Raw genomic sequence first — 19,797 nt, 5'->3', positions numbered from 1 at the left:
ACAATTGGATTTGTGCTAAACAGGCTTGAAGACTTCTGTGTAATTAAGAAAAACATGGAGTAATCTGTAAGATTCACAGAGGTATGCCAGGAAAGAATGGAAGGCAATAGTGGAGCCCTTGTTGCATATAATATTTATGTGTCCATGCTCAGAGTAAGCATCTGACTCAATAAATGGAGGAGAGGTGTTCAGCCAAATTCCACAGAGCACAAGGTGGATAGTGGTGCAGATGGGAATTATGTAGTTAGGTGCTCTTGATACCATTATTCACCTTATTAGTCTCCCTGCAACAGTTATCTTGAAATCCAGAACCACAGTAATAGTTTGGCCAAGACTGTGGAGAGAGCCACCATGAACAGAACTACAAATGTGCTCTGCTGCAGGATACATGTGGCTGTGTTAGGATGGCCAATGAAGAGCAATGGACAGAGAAAACAGAAGGTCAGAGTGATGATCAGGATGTAAGTGAGAACCTGACTGTTGGCCTTGACAATGGGAGTGTGGTGGTACTTCACAAAGACACCAAGAACACCTCTTGTTAGAAGAGAAGCCCAGGGCCAAGTAGGTGAGTGCCTTTCTCAAAGGGTCTTCATGTTACTGCTTTCTGGAGGCAGTGGATCTGCTCTGTGTTTGCATAATGACTTTCTGGACACGTCACACAATAATCCATATCTACTAGGAACAAAAGTTGCTGTGGGTCTCTGCTCAGGTTCCCCTTTTACTTCAAGCCATTTCTCTGCACCAGCTCTCTGGCATTTGCCCACATTTCCTTTGACTTTTCAGATTCAAGTAAATCATTTCTCAATAGTGAAAATTCCCAAACGCTCTCAATTAACCATTCCAGATTGATATTGCTCATCTACTTTGTTGGACATAAAGTGAACAATCTATGTATTTCATTGCTATACTTTAGTATATTTTCAATTACATGATAATTTGTATTTACTTATATTGACAAAAATTATTGAAATAAACTACAAAAACCTAATATGATCATAGAATTTCCTCCTTCTGAATTATCTTGTCTGACTTTCATGTGAGTTCAGTATAAGGAGTATGTGCTTTGAATTTCTTCCTTGTAATGTTGTTCTCAGTCATCAGAAACAATTCTATCTATTTCCATAAGATTTATTGAATTCTCCTGTGTGTTCATTCTGTGACTGTTCTTGAGAGAATGTGAATTATTAGATTCTTGAAAGCTGGAAAAAACTCCCTTTGTGAAACTGTTTAGTCATTTCCAGGGAGAAAAGATCTTTTTAACAGATAGATATAAAACTCTTGCTTTAGACTTAGTTCGTCATGAAATAATTTTGTGATACTTGTCCACTTACAATTTGTGACTGTCATCATGAATTCAAAAGGTATAACTATCAATACATTTGTTATTGATTTTCATTCTTTAAAATATCCAGTATATTTGCAAAGTAGATTTTTCAATTTCGCTTTTTCTGAAAAATCTTATTAATATCTATTGAATTCATTATTTCTCTAGTGTCTATTGTATTATTTCCTCCATTATCAGCATTTTATTTATTATTTCTTCCAGATGTTCCTAACTGCTACTCTCTACAGAGGCACTCCATCTCTTCTATAACTTGTGTGTTTACTTCTGTTTATTTCTCACAGAGCATGAATGCTTCATATGCACAACACCGTATCTTCATTAGTAAAAGCACAGGGTATATAAGAAATGGCAAATATTTTATAGAAATTTAAACATTTTTTAAAGAGAGATACACCTTTTCCATAGGATTGGAAATATAGGATTCACTGTTTTGAAATATTTAGCATTTATGTTTTAGTTTCTTCTTTCAAACTAAAAATATTTTTGAAATGTCTTCTTAAAATGCAACCATGTGCCGGGCAGTGGTGGCTCACGTCTTTAATCCCAGCACTCGGGAGGCAGAGGCAGGCGGATCTCTGTGAGTTTGAGGCCAGCCTGGGCTACCAAGTTAGTTCCAGGAAAGGCACAAAGCTACACAGAGAAACCCTGTCTCGAAAAACCAAAAATAAAAAAAAAATGCAATCATTCAGAGTTTGACATTGATGTTACTGGTTTCCTCACATCAACGTGTTTAACATAAACTTAACCATGACTCCAATGTACAGAAAGTACTTATTTGCACATTAAGTCTTTGGTGGTCTGTATAATCAGTCTCAATATGCACATTTCGAATTTAGGCATATTAAAGTCACCAAAAAATTGGAAGTTTTTATGTTTATGAAGTAATGTTAAAATATCTGAGTATTGGCTGCAACTGTTCCCTGAGACAGAGCCTGCCAGCACCCGATTGGTCTAAGAGGTGAGTCTTTATTCCTCATACCCGAACTCTGCAGCCCCTAGGCTTTGGGCCCAGGGGCACAACCCTGTGCCCCCCACACCATCCCCTGATTCCAAGCCTGAAGTGGCCAGAGGATTACCTAGTTGAGTGTCTCCAGGTATTGGATGGCTGATACAATGTTGTGGAAATGGGTCAGAGCGGAGTCGGACAAGGTCCCCAGGAAAGAGGACACCCGAGTCTGCCACGCGAACCCCTTTGTATAAAGTAAGGGCACGACCACTCTAAGGTACGGTTGAGGAGAAGGTTCTTTTTTTTTTTTTTTTTTTTTTTTTTTTTTTTTTTTTTTTTTTTTTTGGTTTTTCGAGACAGGGTTTCTCTGTGTAGCTTTGCGCCTTTTTCCTGGAGCTCACTTGGTAGCCCAGGCTGGCCTCGAACTCACAGAGATCCGCCTGGCTCTGCCTCCCAAGTGCTGGGATTAAAGGCGTGCGCCACCAACGCCCGGCCGAGGAGAAGGTTCTTAATGTTGAAAGGAAGAAGAGTACAGCCATGGGCATCTGGAAGAGTCTAGAAGAGGGAATGAAATTAGTAGACTAAACATGGTCGGTAGACTACTAAACTGGGCCATGAAAGGAGAGAGACGGAAATAGAGAGGGAGAAACAGAGAGACAATGACAGAGACAGAGGAGCCAGAAGAGGGAGTACAAAGAGGTGAAATGGTCAAGAGAGAGGGGATCAAGAGGACCACAAGACAGCCAAGAGGGCACAAGGCCAAAATTGCAGGGCTATATATGAATGAGAACCTGGAGGAAGAGAACCATGAATGAAAATTTTGTGGTAGGGAGCATTGTGAAAAAAGCTGGTAGGAACCAGGATGCCAGCATGCACACTGTAAAAGCTACTTCAATGCTGAGAGAACTTGGAAACCAGCATGTATTTTGTTATGCTGATATGCATCACAGTTAGCAATTGGTTCCAATTTTTTTTTGACCTGACACCCTGGAGTCCCCAGGGATAGGAGTCAGGGAGGCAGAATAGGCCCTGGTAAAGAAATAAATCCATTGGAGTCTGCTTAAGGAGTATTGGCGAAATTTATTAGGGTAAATTGAGGAAATACACTCATGAATACAGAACAGAGTAGACAGCTGAAGTCTTCCTCTGATCTGACCAGGGCAAATCCATCTGGCAGTTCAATCACACTAGGAACCAGCCAGCAGGGAGCAAGGGCTCATCACACTTCCCCTTTTCCTTTTAAGAGGTCACATACAATGGCAAGAAGCACCACCTCCTACTGTTCCTATAGCCCAAGGTCATAGGCAGAGCAAATACCACTACATTCCCATGAAAGAGGATCTTATTTCTTTTTGTTCTTCTTCTTGATTTTTAAAGGTTTATCTATTAATTTAAAATTGTTGTTTTCTTTATAAATCCACTTTTCCCTCTCCCTCCCCTTGTCCCGCTTCCCCCCACCTCTCCCCATCCCACTCCCATCCACTACTCATAGTGGGTAAGACCTCCCTTGAGTATTCAACACAAGCTGTCTCACCAAGTTGGGGCAGACTCAACTCCCTGCCCCTGCATCAAGGCTGAGTAAGGCATGGCACCATAGCGAACAGACTTTAAAAAAGTCAGTTCATGCCCTCAGGATGAGTCCTGGTCCCATTGCCAGGGAACCCACAAACACATCAAGCTGCACAACTTTCACCCTCATTCAGAGGGCCTAGTGTGGTCCCATGCAAATTCCCCAGCTGTCAGTTCAGTATCCATGGATTCCACTGTCTCAGTGGTCTTTCCCATCATAATCTTGACTCACCTTGCTCCTATAATTTCTCCTCCCTCTCTTCAGCTGAACTCCAGGAGCTTGGCCAAGTGCTTGGCTATGGGTCTCTGCATCTGCTTCCATCTGTCACTGGATATAGGTTCCATGATGAAAATTAGGGTTGTCACTGATCTGAGTACAGAGGAAAGCTATTTCAAGCACCCTCTCCACCATTGCTATGAGTCTTAGCTGGGAACATCCTTGTGGATGTGTGAAAGACACATTTCTAAAGCGTACATGACATTTCTCCCTAACCCCATAATGGCTCACTTTGTCAAGATATCTCTGTCATTACCCTCCCTCACTGTCCTTCCCCGAAGTTGGCCATCTCGAACCCTCATGTTCCTCTCATCTCCTCCCTTCTACTCCCCAGCTCCTAGTTTACCCAAGACATCTTAATCCATTTCCCTTCCTGGGGTGATCCATGTGTGTTCCTTTTAGGGTCCTCCTCTTTACCGGCTTCTCTGGAGCTGTGGTTTATAACCTGTTTATCCTTTGCTTTGCCGCTAATATTCACTTATGAGTGAGAACATACCATGTTTGTCTCTGGGTCTGGGTCATGTGATTCAAGATATTTTTTTTCTAGTTCCATCAACTGGCTGCAAATTTCATGATGGCATTGTTTTTTTTTTTGTTTGTTTTTTTGTTTGTTTGTTTTGTTTGTTTTCTTATGACTACGTAATACTCCATTGTATAAATGTGCCAAAATTTCTCTATCCATTCTTCAGTTGAAGGGCAACTAGGATGTTTTCAAGTTCTGGCTATGATGAATAGTGCTGCCATGAACATAGTTGAACAAATATCCTTGTGGTATGGGTGAACATCTTTTGAGTATATGTCCAAGAGTGGTATTGCTGGGTCTTGAGGTAGGTCGATTCCCAGTTTTCTGAAATACTGCCATACTGATTTCCAAAATGACTGTACAATATTGCACTCCCACCAGCAGTGGAGAAGTGTTCCCCTTGCTCTATATCCTCTCCAGCATAAGAGGTCATCAGTGTTTTTGATCTTAGTCATACTGAGAGGCATAAGATGATATCTCAGAGTCATTTTGATTGGCATTTCCCTGATGGCTAAGGATGTTGAACACTTGTCTTTGGGCCATTTGAGATTTTTCTGTTGAGAATTCTCTGATTAGATCTGTGCCCCATTTTTAATTGGATTATTTGGTATTTTGATGTCTAGTTTCTTGAGTTCTTTATATATTTTGGAGATCAGCCCTCTATCAGATGTGGGGTTGGTAAAAATCTTTTCCAATTATGTAGGCTATTGTTTTGTCTTATTTACTGTGTCCTTTGTCTTACAGAAGCTTCTCAGTTTCAGGAGGTCCCATTTATTAATTATTTCTCTCAGTGTCTGTGCTATGGGTGTTATGTTTAGGAAGTGGTCTCCCATGTTAATGCATTCAAGACTACTTCCTACTTTCTCTTCTATCAGGTTCAGTGTAGCTGGATTTATGTTGAAGTCTTTCATCCATATGAACTTGAGTTTTGTGCATGGTGATAGATATGGATCTATTTGAATTTTTCTACACATGTTGACAGCCAGTTATGCCAGCACCATTTGCTGAAGAAACTTTCTTTTTTCCATTGTATAGTTTTGGATTCTTTGTCAAAAATCAGGCATTCATAATTGTGTGGATTAATGTAAGGATCTTCAACTTGATTCCACTGGTCCACATGCCAGTTTTTATGTCAATAACAAGCTGTTTTGTTACTATAGCTCTATAGTAGAGCTTGAAGTCAGGGATTCTGATGTCTCCAGAAGTTCCTTTATTATACAGGATTGCTTTGAATATACTGTTTTTTTTCATATGAATTTGGGTATTGTTCTTTTGAAGTCTGTGAAGAATTGCTTTGGAATTTTGATGGGGATTGCATTGAACCTTTAGCTTGCTTTTGATAAGATTGCCATGTTTACTATGTTGATCCTACCTATTCAAGAGCATAGGAGATCTTTCCATTTTCTGATATATTCTTCAATTCCTTTCTTCAAAAACTTAAAGTCTTGTCATACAGATCTTTCACTTATTAGGTTAGAGTTACCCCAAGATATTTTATGTTATTTTTGGCTATTGTAAAGGGTGATGTTTCTCTAATTCCTTCTCAGCCTGCTTATCATTTGTGTATATGAGGGATACTGATTCGAGTTAATCTTGTATCCTGCCACATAATTAAAGGTGTTCATCAGTGGCAGGAATTCCCTGGAAGAGTTTTGGGGGTCATTTATATATACTATCATATCATCTGGAAATAACGAAAGTTTGACTTCTTCCTTTCCAATTTTTATCCCCTTGATCTTCTTTTATTGTCTTATTGCTCTAGCTAGAACTTTGAGTACTAGATTGAATAGACCTGTAGAGAGTGGACAACCTTGTCTTTTTTCTGATTTTAATGAAATTGCTTTGAGTTTATGTCCATTTAGTTTGATGTTGGCTTGCTGTGTGTTGTTTTATTATGTTTAACTATGTTCCTTTTATACCTGATCTCTCCAAGACCTTTATATGAAGGGCTGTTGGATTTTGTTGAGGCTATTTCAACATCTAATGAGATGATCATGGTTTTTTTCTTTCCATTTGTTTATGTGGTAGATTACATTGACCGATTTTTGTATGTTGAACCATCTCTGCATCTCTTGGATGAAGCCTACTTGATCATAGTGGATGATTTTTTGAAGTGTTTTTGGATTCAATATGCCAGTATTTTATTGAGTATTTTCACATAAATGTTCATGAGTGAATTTGGCCTATAATTCTCTTTCATCAGTGTGTCTTTGAGTGGTTTGTATATTAGGGTAACTGTCTTGTCAAGGAAGAAATAAAGAAAGAAATTAAGATTTCCCAGAATTCAATGAAAATGAAAGTACTTCATACCCAAACTTATGGAACACTAAGCAGGGCTAAGAGGAAAATTCATAGCACTAAATGCCCACATAAAGAAGATGGAGAAATCTAACACTCATGACTTAACAGCTCACCTGAAAGCTCTAAAACAAAAAGAAGCAAAACTCTTCTGGAAGGCATAGATACTAGGAAATAATCAAATTGAGGGCTAAAATCAATGAAATAGAAACAGAGAAAAATAAAACAAGGAGTTGGAGAAAAGATCTTTTTAACAGATAGATATAAAACTCTTGCTTTAGTCTTAGTTGGTCATGAAATAATTTTGTGATACTTGTCTACTTGTAATTTGTGACTGTCATCATGAATTCAAATGATATAACTATCAATATATTTGTTATTTATTTTAATTCTTTAAAAATATCCAGTATATTTGCAAAGTAGATTTTTCAATTTTGTTTTTTCTGAAAAATCGCATTAATATCTATTGAATTCATTATTTCTCTAGTGCCTATTGTATCATTTCTTCCATTATCAGCATTTTATTTGTTAATTCTTCCAGATGTTGTTAACTGCTATTCTCTACAGAGGCACTCCATCTCTTCTATAACTTGTGTGTTTACGTGTGTTTGTTTCTCACAGAGCATTAATGCTTCATATGCACAACACCGTATCTTCATTAGTAAAGGCACAGGGTATATAAGAAATGGCAAATATTTTATAGAAATTTAAACATATTTTTTAAAGATATATACACCTTTTCCATAGGATTGGAAGTATAGGATTCACTGTTTTGATATATTTAGCATTTATGTTTTAGTTTCTTCTTTCAAACTAAAAATATTTTTTAAATTTCTTCTTAAAATGCAACCATGCAGGGTTTGACATTGATGTTTCTGGTTTCCTCACATCAACGTGTTTAACATAAACTTAACCATGACTCCAATGTACAGAAAGTACTTATTTGGACATTAAGTCTTTGGTAGTCTGTATAATCAGTCTCAATATGCATATTTTGAATTTAGGCATATTAAAGTCACCAAAAAATTGGAAGTTTTTGTGTTAATGAAATAATGTTAAAATATCTGAGTATGGGCTGCAACTGTTCCCTGAAATAGAGCCTGCCAGCACCAGATTGGACTAAGAGGTAAGTCTTTATTCCTCATACCCGCACCCTGCAGCCCCTAGGCTTTGGGCCCAGGGGCACAACCCTGCACCCCCACACCATCCCCTGATTCCTAGGCTGAAGTGGCCAGAGGATTACCTAGTTGAGTGTCCCCAGGTATTGGATGGCTGATACAATGTTGTGGAAATGGGTCAGAGCAGAGTCAGACAAGGTCCCCAGGAAAGAGGATACCCGAGTCTGCCACGAAAATCCCTTTGTATAAAGTAAGGGCATTACCACTCCAAGGAATGGTTGAGGAGAAGGTTCTTAATGTTGAAAGGAAGAAAAGTACAGCCATGGGCATCTGGAAGAGTCTAGAGGAGGGAAAGAAATTAGTAGTCTAAACATGGTCGGTAGACTACTGAACTGGGCCATGAAAGGAGAGATATGGGAATAGAGATAGAGAAACAGAGAGACAATACAGAGACAGAGGAGCCAGAAGAGGGAGTACAAAGAGGTGAAAGGGTCAAGAGAGAGGGGACCAAGAGGACCACAAGACAGCCAAGAGGGCACAAGGCCAAAATTGCAGGGCTATATATGAATGAGAACCTGGAGGAAGAGAACCCATGAATGAAAATTTTGTAGTAGGGAGCATTGTGAGAAAAGCTGTAGGAACCAGGATGCCAGCATGCACTCTGAAAGAGCTACTTCAGTTGCTGAGAGAACCTGGAAACCAGCATGTACTTTGTAATGCTGATATGCATCACAGTTAGCAATTGGTTCCAATTTTTTTGGACCTGACACCCTGGAGTCCCCAGGGATAGGAGTCAGGGAGGTAGTCTAGGCCCTGGTAATGAAATAAATCCATTTGAGTCTGCTTAAAAAGTATTGGGGAAAGTTATTAGTGTAAATTGAGGAAATACCCTCATGAATACAGAACAGAGTAGACAGCTGACGTCTTCCTCTGATCTGACCAGGGCAAATCCATCTGGCAGTTCAATCACACTAGGAACCAGCCAGCAGGGAGAAAGGGCTCATCACACTCCCCCTTTTCCTTTTAAGAGGTCACATACAATGGCAAGAAGCACCACCTCCTACTGTTCCTATAGCCCAAGGTCATGGACAGAGCAAATACCACTACATTCCCATGAAAGAGGATTTCATTTTCTTTTAGTTGTTCTTCTTGATTTTTAAAGGTTTATCTATTAATTTAAAATTGTTGTTTTCTTTATAAATCCACTTTTCCCCCTCCCTACTGTTTTCCCTCTCCCCCTACCTCTCCCCATTCCACTCCCATCCACTACTCATAGTGGGTAAGACCTCCCTTGAGTATTCAACACAGGCTGGCTCACCAAGTTGGGGCAGAATCAAGTCCCTGCCCCTGCATCAAGGCTGAGTAAGGCATGGCACCATAGTGAACGGGCTTTAAAAAAAGTCAGTTCATGCACTCAGGATGAGTCCTGGTCCCATTGCCAGGGAACCCACAAACACATCAAGTTGCACAACTTTCACCCTCATTCAGAGTGCCTAGTGTGGTCCCATGCCAACTCCCCAGCTGTCAGTTCAGTATCCATGGATTCCACTGTCTCTGTGGTCTTTCCCATCATAATCTTGACTCACCTTGCTCCTATAATTTCTCCTCCCTCTCTTCAGCTGAACTCCAGGAGCTTGGCCAAGTGTTTGGCTATGGGTCTCTGCATCTGCTTCCATCTGTCACTGGATATAGGTTCCATGATGAAAATTAGGGTTGTCACTGATCTGAGTACAGAGGAAAGCTAGTTCAAGCACCCTCTCCACCATTGCTATGAGTCTTAGCTGGGGACATCCTTGTGGATTCCTGGAGATTTCCTAAACACCACATTTTTCCCTAACTCCATAATGGCTCACTCTGTCAAGATATCTCTGTCTTTACCCTCCCTCCCTGTCCTTCCATGAAGTTGGCCATCTCGAACCCTCATGTTCCCCTCATCTCCTCCCTTCTACTCCCCAACTCCTAGTTTACCCAAGACATTAATCCTTTCCCATTCCTGGGGTGATCCATGTGTGTTCCTTTTTGGGTCCTCCTCTTTACTGGCTTCTCTGGAGCTGTGTTTTGTAACCTGTTTATCCTTTGCTTTGCCGCTATTATTCACTTATGAGTGAGTACATACCATGTTTGTCTCTCTGGGTCTGGGTCACGTGATTCAAGATAATTTTTATCTAGTTCCATCAACTGGCTGCAAATTTCATGATGGCATTGTTTTTTTGTTTGTTTGTTTTGTTTGTTTTTACAACTACGTAATACTCCATTGTGTAAATGGGCCAAAATTTCTCTATCCATTCTTCATTTGAGGGGCATCTAGGATGTTTTCAAGTTCTGGCTATGATGAATAGTGTTGCCATGAACATAGTTGAGCAAATGTCCTCGTGGTATAGGTGAGCATCTTTTGAGTATATGTCCAAGAGTGGAATGGCTGGGTCTTGAGGTAGGTTGATTCCCAGTTTTCTGAAATACTGCCATACTGATTTCCAAAATGACTGTACAATATTGCACTCTCACCAGCAGTGGAGGAGTGTTCCCCTTGCTCTACATCCTCTTCAGCATAAGAGGTCATCAGTGTTTTTTATCTTAGCCATTCTGAGAGGCATAAGATGGTATCTCAGAGTCATTTTGATTGGCATTTCCCTGATGGCTAAGGATGTTGAACACTTCCTGAATGTCTTTGGGTCATTTGAGATTTTTCTGTTGAGAATTCTCTGATTAGATCTGTACCCCATTTTTAATTGGATTATTTGGTATTTTGATGTCTAGTTTCTTGAGTTCTTTATATATTTTGGAGATCAGCCCTCTATCAGATGTGGGGTTGGCAAAAATCTTTTCCAATTCTGTAGGCTATTGTTTTGTCTTATTTACTGTGCCCTTTGTCTTACAGAAGCTTCTCAGTTTCAGGAGGTCCCATTTATTAATTATTTCTCTCAGTGTCTGTGCTATGGGTGTTATATTTGGGAAGTGGTCTCCCATGTTAATGCATTCAAGACTACTTCCTACTTTCTCTCCTATCAGGTTCAGTGTAGCTGTATTTATGTTGAAGTCTTTGATCCATATGAACCTGAGTTTTGTGCATGGTGATAGATATGGATCTATTTGAATTTTTCTACACATGTGACAGCCAGTTATGCCAGCACCATTTGTTGAAGATACTTTCTTTTTTCCATTGTATAGTTTTGGATATTTTGTCAAAAATCAGGCATTCATAATTGTGTGAATTAATGTAAGGATCTTCAACTCAATTCCATTGGTCCTCATGTCAGTTTTTATGTCAATAACAAGCTGTTTTGTTGCTATAGTTCTATAGTAGAGCTTGAAGTCAGGAATTGTGATGTCTCCAGAAGTTTCTTTATTGTACAGGATTGCTTTGACTATACTGTTTTTTTTTATATGAATTTGGGTATTGTTCTTTTGAGGTCTGTGAAGAATTGCTTTGGAATTTTGATGGGGATTGCTTTGAACCTTTAGCTTGGTTTTGATAAGATTGCCATGTTTACTATGTTGATCCTACCTATTCAAGAGCATAGGAGATCTTTCCATTTTCTGATATATTCTTCAATTCCTTTCTTCAAAGACTTAAAGTTCTTGTCATAGAGGTCTTTCACTTATTATGTTAGAGATACCCCAAGATATTTTATGTTATTTTTGGCTATTGTAAAGGGTGATGTTGCTCTAATTCCTTCTGGCCTGCTTATCATTTGTGTATATGAGGGATACTGATTCTTTTGAGTTAATCTTGTATCCTGCCACATTACTAAAGGTGTTTATCAGCTGTAGGAATTCCCTGGAAGAGTTTTGGGGGTCATTTATATATACTATCATATCATCTGCAAATAGCGAAAGTTTGACTTCTTTCTTCCTTTCCAATTTGTATCCCCTTGATCTTCTTTTATTGTCATATTGCTCTAGCTAGAACTTTGAGTACTAGATTTAATAGACCTGGAGAGAGTGGACAGCCTTGTCTTTTTTTATTTTAATGAAATTGCTTTGAGTTTATGTCCATTTAGTTTGATGTTGGCTTGCTGTGTGTTGTTCTATTATGTTTAAGTATGTTCCTTTTATACCTGATCTCTCCAAGACCCTTATATGAAGGGCTGTTGGATTTTGTTGAGGCTATTTCAACATCTAATGAGATGATCATGTTTTTTTTTCTTTCCATTTGTTTATGTGGTAGATTACATTGACCGATTTTTGTATGTTGAACCATCTCTGCATCTCTGGGATGAAGCCTACTTGATCATGGTGGATGATTTTTTGATGTGTTTTTGGATTCAGTTTGCCAGTATTTTATTGAGTATTTTTACATAAATGTTCATGAGTGAATATGGCCTGTAATTTTCTTTCTTCATTGTGTCTATGTGTGGTTTATATATTAGGGTAACTGTAGTTTCATAAAAAGTTAGTCAATATTCTTTCTGTTTCTATTGTTCAGAACAATTTCAGGAGTATTCATAGTAGCTCTTCTTTGAAATTCTGGTGGAACTCTGCTGAAACTTTCTGGCTCTGGATTTTTTTTGGTTGGGAGACTTTTAATATGCTCTGGGCCAAGGAATATGAAGCAGGAATTCAGCTGACTATAACAAATGCTAATACCTGGAAGAAGCAGGGCTCTTTCAGAGGAAAAAGCCAAGCCTCAAGGAGTCTTGGTAAATTTAGCAAATATATTTTATACAGTATATATTATATAAAGTATATATATAAGATATATATATATAAGTATATATATACTTATATAATATATAATATAAAATATATTTTCTAATATATATTAGCTAACAATATTATATATACATATGCCAGTTCCTGCAATGATTTTGTGCACTATGTTTTCCCAGTTGATTATTTTCCTAAGAACCTCTAACTTCTAAACAGTATGGATTGATCATATACATATACAACTAAGGAATTGGATACACTCAGACAGACAAGGCTTCCTGCTTCCAGGCTTTCTGCTTATTCTTTATAGCATTAGAATTCAGATGTTTGCCTTCTGCAATCATTTGTTTTAGAAAGCACATGAAGCCAGAGCTAGCTCTGGACAAAAGAATCCAAGGACAAACAGCAGACAGAATAAGCTCTCCAGAGCACCTACCAGGTAAAAGTGCATATGGAGACACCACCTAGGCCAGGCAGATGTTTGACTCTTATTCAAATTAAGCTCAGACCCCCCCTTTCTCTCACAGCCCAAGTGGCACCCTCAAGCAACTTACTTAGAACAAAGGGGCTTTTACATACCAGGTTCATCAAGCTATGGGGCATATTTCCTAGCTCTGAGCAGACTTACCCCACCTGAACAGAAAGCAGGAGGGCCAGAGTATTGCTGATGGTAGGTGTATGGACGGGTCACAGGGAGAGGAGAGGAAGGAACAAGGATGAAGAGAGGAATGAAGAGAATGAGGAGAATGGAATAGAAAGAACTTAGAACTATGAGAGGACTGGAGGAGAAGGGACAGAGAGGAGCTAAGGATGAGAACAGAATTGAAGCTGTGTAGATAGAATTTTGTCTCAGAAGAATGAAGTGAATGAACCTAAGAGTTTCATGTAAGTAGTTTCATTTGATATCCTTGAGATTGGTAACCCCTGCCCGCATAGCGTCTTCCTCAGGACTCTGGAAGAAATCTCTGGGAGAGCACCTGAGGGGAATTTGATATTAACAACTGCATCTATTTACTTAGGAGTTAGAGGTATTTAAATTGTTTATCTGGTGTTGATTTAATTTTGGTATGTGGTATCTATCCAGAAAACTGTCCATTTTTTTAATTTCCCAATTTTATGGAATACAGGTTTTTGAAGTATGACTTGATAATTATCTGGATTTCCTCATTGTCTGTTATGTCTCCCTTTTCATTTCTGATTTTGTTAATTTAGATGCTCTCTCTCTTTGCCTTTTGGTTAATTTAGATAAGGGTTTATCTATCTTGTTGATTTTCTTCAAAGAACCAACTCTTTGTTTTATTTTTCTCTTTGTTTCTATTTCATTGATTTTAGCCCTCAATTTGATCATTTCCTAGTATCCATGCCTTCCGGAAGAGTTTTGCTTCTTTTTGTTTTAGAGCTTTCAGGTAAGCTGCTAATTCATGAGTGTTAGATTTCTCCATCTTCTTTATGTGGGCATTTAGTGCTATGAATTTTCCTCTTAGCCTTGCTTTCATAGTGTTCCATAAGTTTGAGTATGAAGTAATTTCATTTTCATTGAATTCTAGGAAATCTTAATTTCTTTCTTTATTTCTTCCTTGACTCATTGGTGATTCATTTGTGCACTGTCCAGTTTCCATGAGGCTTTCTGTAAATTTTGTTGTTGTTGAAATCAAACTTTAAGCCATGGTGGTCCAAAAGGATACAGGAGGCTATTCCAATTTTTTTTTTTTTATCCATTGAGATTTGCTTTGTGATCGAGCATGTGGTCGATTTTAGAGAAGGGTCAATGGGGTTCTGAGAAGAAGGTATATTCTTTTGTGTTTCAGTGAAATGTTCTGTATATATTTTTAAGTCCATTTGAGTCATAACTTCTATTAGGTCCCTTATTTCTCTGTTAAGTTTCAATCTGGCAGATTCACCCAGTGATAACTCAGGGTGCTGAAATCTCCCACTATTAATGTGTGGGGCTTGACGTGTGATTTAACCTTCAGTAATGTTTCTTTTGCATATGTGGGTGCTCTTGTGTTTGGGGCATAAATATTCAGAATTAAGACTTTATCTTGGTGGATTTTCCCTGTGATAAGTATGAAATGTCATTGCTGATCTCTTTCTATTGATTTTAGTTTGATGTCTATTTTATTAAATATTAAGATAGCTACACCAGCTTGCTTCTTAAGTCCATTTTATTGGACTTTTCCCAGCCTTTTAATCTGAGGTAGTGACTGTCATTAAAGTTGAGGTATGTTTCTTGTATGCAAAGGAAGTATTGATCCTGTTTTTGTATCCATTTTGTCAGCCTATGTCTTTTTATAGGTGAATTGAGATCATTGATATTAATGAATATTAATAACAGTGATTGTTAATTCCTGTTATTTTTGTTGGTAATTGTTGTATATTTCTCTTCTTTGGTGTTTGTTGGTGTGGAATTTTCTACTGCCTGTATTTTCATGGTTGTATCTAACTTCTTTAGGTTGGAGTTTTCCTTCTAGTGCTTTCTGTAGGGCTGGATATGTGGATAGGTATTGTTTAAAGCTGTTTTTATCATGGAATATTTTGTTTGCTTCATTTATAGTGATTGAGAGTTTTGCTGGATATAATAGTTTGGGTTGGCATCTATGGCCTTTTAGTTTCTGTATTAGTTCTGTCCAGGACCTTCTGGCTTTCAGAGTCTCCATTGAGAAGTCAGGTGTTATTCTGAAGGGTCTGCCTTTATATGTTATTTGGCCTTTTTCCTTTGCAGCTTTTAATATTATATCTTTATTCTATATGTTTAGTGGTTTGATTATTATGTGGCAAAGGATCTTTTTTTTTGGATCCAGTCTATTTGGTGTTCTATTAGCTTCTTGTACCTTCATAGGCATTTCCTGCTTTAAGTTGGGAAAGTTTTCTTCTATGACGTTGTTGAATATATTTTCTATGCCTTTGAGTTGGTATTCTTTTCCTTCTTCTATCCCTATTATTCTTACGGCTGGTCTTTTCATGGTGTCCAAGATTTCCTGGATGTTTTATGTTATGAGTTTTTTGACTTTAGTGTTTTCTTTGACTGATGAATCTGTTTCCTCTATTGTATCTTCAATGCCAGAGATTCTTTCTTCCATCTCTTGCATCTGTTAGTTATGCTTGCATCTGTAGTTCCTGTTTGTATACTCAATATTCCATTTCCAGCCTTCCCTCAGTTTGTGCCTTATTTATTGCTTTTCAGTTTCCAAATATTGGACTTTTTCATTCACCTATTTAATTGCTTTTTCTTGACTTTCTTTACGGGATTTACTGATTTATTCCAATTATTTGTTTGTCTTATCTTTGAGTTCTTTAAGGGCATTCTTCATTTCCTCTTTAAAGGCTTCTATCATCTTCTTAAAGGCATTTAAATGGCCTATTTCTTCTGTCTCTTCTGCTTTGGGATGTTCAGGTCTTACTGATGTAGCACTACTAGGTTCTGATGGTGCCATATTAGTCTTTATGGTGTTGACTGTATTTTTGTACTGGTGTCTACCCATCCCTTCCTCCATTCCATGAAAGTGCTGTCTTGTTTTAAGGGAGACTCTTTTGGTTCGATTGATTCTTTTGGTCTAATGGGAGCTCTTGGTCTAATCCAGGCTCTTGGTCAAATCTGTGCTGATGGATTTTGTGTTTCAGAGAGCAGAACTTAGTCCAATGGGCACGAGTAGGCTCTGTCTCAGGGAGGAGCTATTCCCAATGGGTGCAGAGTGGGACCTGTTTTCAATTCCCAATTGTGCAGGGTGGGCTTATGTTTCTGGTTTTCACTGGTATCACAGGGGCCTGTTTTCTTGGGAAGGAGGTGGGGGAATGGGCAGCTGGGTAGTCCCTGGGGCTCCAATGGCTTGGAGGAGAGGCACTGGGTGTTCCCTACAGGGCATAGGAACTAGGGACCTGGTCTGCCGAGTCCAGAGATGTGGCCTTACATGTTCCAAATGGTTCAAGGTGGACTAGTGGCTCTGATTTTCACTGGTGTTGCAGGGGGCTGTTCTCTTGGCTGTAATTGAATTTTGAATATGTCTATTGCCCATAAATTTATAGATAACAAGAATAGCTAAATAAAGTGAATTTTCAGCAGTAGCTTCTATTTGGAAATAGATTGTCTGTATGTGAAATACAGTGAGGGGCTCTTCTACTTTATTTAAATATATATTTCAGAAAATCTTACTGAAAAGTTAAGTAAGTTCAATTTTTACTATACTAAACTAAAGGATTTTATGAAAAGACTCAATTCATTAACCAGTCAATTTTTTCTAGATTGTGTTTTGTTCTTAAAATATTTCAAAGTGTTTGCATCAGGTTTAACAAGAATAATGTAGCACTTTGGGATAAAGATGCATCCTAGCAGCCCTGCACTGGAAGTCAAGATGGAGAAGACCTCCACAGCCACCATGGCCTTGTCCTTGGTGCTGTGGTAGACAGGGAGGAAGGTGACCCAGACACTGCAGAACACCAGCATGCTGAATGTCAGGAACTTGGCTTCATTGAATGTGTCAGGCAGGTTCCTGGCCAGGAAAGCCAGAGTGAAGCTCCCTAGGGCCAGGATCCCCAAATATCCCAGCACACAGTAGAAAGCAGTAAGTGAGCCCTTGTTGCACAAAATGATGATGTAACTCTGTTCAGAGTGTGCATCTGCCTCAATATAGGGAGGTGAGGTTCCCAGCCAGACTCCAAGAAGAATAAGCTGGATCAGGACACAGATGGGGATAACAGAGTTATGGATGCCTGAGACAAGCAGCCTTCTCATTGTCCTTCCTGGTTTCAGGGCTCTAAAGGCCAGAATTACAGTTATAGTTTTGGCCAAAACAGTGGACAGAGCCAGAGTGAACACAAGTGCAAATGCAATTTGCTGCAATATGCAGGAGGCTGTGCTTGGGTGGCCAATGAAGAGAAAGGAACATAGAAAACAGAGGAGGAGGGAGATGAGCAGGATGAAGCTGAGCATCCGGTTATTGGCCTTAACAATGGGTGAGTCTTGGTATTTGAGAAAGATCCCCAAAACTACAGCTGTGCTGACAGAGAAGCACAGAGCTGTGCAGGAGAGAGCCGTGCCCAGAGAATCCTCAAAGGACAGGAATGTCACTGACTTCGGAAGGCAGTTGTTTCTTTCAGGGTTTGCATACTCTTGAAGTGGGCAAGGGATACACTCCTGCTGATCTACGGGAGGAAATGAATCAACATTTAAGCTTCTATAATTATTTATATTTTGTACTTCAGCCATGAAGAACACTGAGGTTGTGTGTAGCCTTGTTCATTCTGCCTTACTATCATGTCAAGAAGGACACTAACTCTTTAGACATCCCCTTCCTAATGTCTGTCATGAATACCTCATGGTATACCATGTGCTGACAAGTTTATTCTTGTTTTACTAGGGCAATGAAAATAAAATTGTAATCTACTTGTCCAATTGAAGTAAAACTGTCAAGTAATCCTTTAAAGAATTCTAAACTTAAGTCACAGCAGCTTGATCAGTCTTCAGGTGCTCATGTGTGTAGTCAGAGAGATTTTTGTGACCCCACCTGCTGGCAGTAGGGACAAATCTCTCTCAATCCCATCCCTCAAGTAAACGCACAGAGGCTTATATTAATTATAACTATATGGACATTAACTCAAGCCAACCACTGACTAGCTCTTACACTTAAACTCAGCCCATTTTTGTTAATCGATATGTTGCCATGTGTTCTGTGGCTTCATCTGTGTGCTGTTACATGCTGCTCTCTGGACTGCAGGCTGGCCTCTGCTGACTTAGCCTTCCTCTTCCCAGAATGTTTTTGTCAGTTTATCCTGCCTATACATCCTGACTGGCTACTGGCCAATCAGAATTTTATTTATCAACCAATCAGAGCAACACATTCACAGCATACAGAAAAAGATTTCCCATCACAGATGCATGCCAAACCAGTCAGAAGAACAGTGATCCCCTGCTACACCAAAGGCCAAGCTAACAGCCAGAAGGACAACTTCCAACTTGAACAGGGATTTCCAACTAGGCTAGAAAACTAAACTAAAGCCCGGGCCATTTTTTGTATTATATTTCATTACATATAAGCCATTTTCAACCTCTAGACATAACAAGCTTATATATAATCTCTTTTGCCAGAATTTGCATTGTGTATATGAATATTAGGAGTAATAAAACATTCACATGCCCAAATATTATCAAAAATACCAATAATATCACAGATACAGACAGTATATTCTCTCCAAATATACTAGTCTGGTAGAAATGTTTGCCAATGAGTATTACCTAATGAAATTCAGGACACAGACTGTAAAATAACATTCCTTATAATTATAGAGTATTTTAAGAAGTTGAAAGAAGACACAAACAGTTTAATAAAACTAAAGAGAAATAACTCAAGGAAAATCAATGCCATAATGATGCCCGAGAAAACACAAACATAAACCTGAAGTAAATGATGAAGACAATGCAAGACTTGTACATGGAATTCAACAAAGAAATAGAAAGCATGATAAAGCTGAAATGAGGACAGGACTGAAAAAACACATCGGCCAGCCAGAAGCTCCAGGACAGCCTTCCTTGTCAGAGGAAACAAGCAGAAAGGAGAAGTTAGGATCCAAGATAGAATAGAGGATAAAAAATAATCAAGAAATATGAAAAATTGAAAAAAAAATGTGCGATGCTTTGAGAGAACTGAATCTTTACATTATTGGCATAGATGATGGAGAATTCTAGGTCAGTGACATAGACCAATTTTTCAATATGGTCAATTTCATAGAAGAAGAGTTACTGAAACCATGGAAAGATATATCCAAATATATAGAAGAAGCAGAGAGTACACCAAAAGACAAGATCAGAAAAGAAAATCACTACAGCATATTATTACTAAAACACTAACAAAGAAAAATATTTTAGAATAAATTTTAATTATAACTTAAAAAAACATAATAAGAAGGTGTGCTGAAAGCTGCAAGAGGAAAACAAAAGACAAGGCAAATATAAATGAAAATCCAAGAGAATAGAAGCTGATTTCTAAATGCAATCCATGAGAGCCAGAAAAGCCTAGAGCAAAGCATGTCAAGTCCTGAAAGACTATATTGGCCAGCCTAGAGAAATGTACCCAGCAA

At 38.6% G+C, this 19,797-nt stretch overlaps 2 protein-coding genes across 2 annotated transcripts in view; both read right to left on the bottom strand.

The window, feature by feature from the left end:
* Window positions 1-19,797, bottom strand: part of LOC102906506 (vomeronasal type-2 receptor 26-like) — a 194,515-nt gene that overhangs the window by 38,194 nt on the left and 136,524 nt on the right. The window lies entirely within an intron of this gene.
* LOC143270503 (vomeronasal type-2 receptor 116-like) lies at window positions 15,092-18,045 on the bottom strand. The gene has a single exon (XM_076560678.1). The coding sequence runs from the start codon at window positions 17,927-17,929 to the stop codon at window positions 16,952-16,954; it is 978 nt and encodes a 325-aa protein (XP_076416793.1). The 5' UTR covers window positions 17,930-18,045; the 3' UTR covers window positions 15,092-16,951.

This window comes from Peromyscus maniculatus, chromosome 23 (genome assembly GCF_049852395.1).
Source record: "Peromyscus maniculatus bairdii isolate BWxNUB_F1_BW_parent chromosome 23, HU_Pman_BW_mat_3.1, whole genome shotgun sequence".
In the NCBI taxonomy this organism is placed as follows: domain Eukaryota; kingdom Metazoa; phylum Chordata; class Mammalia; order Rodentia; family Cricetidae; genus Peromyscus; species Peromyscus maniculatus.
The sequence above is the reverse complement of the archived record's forward strand: the minus strand, read 5'-3'. Positions and strand labels throughout refer to the sequence as shown.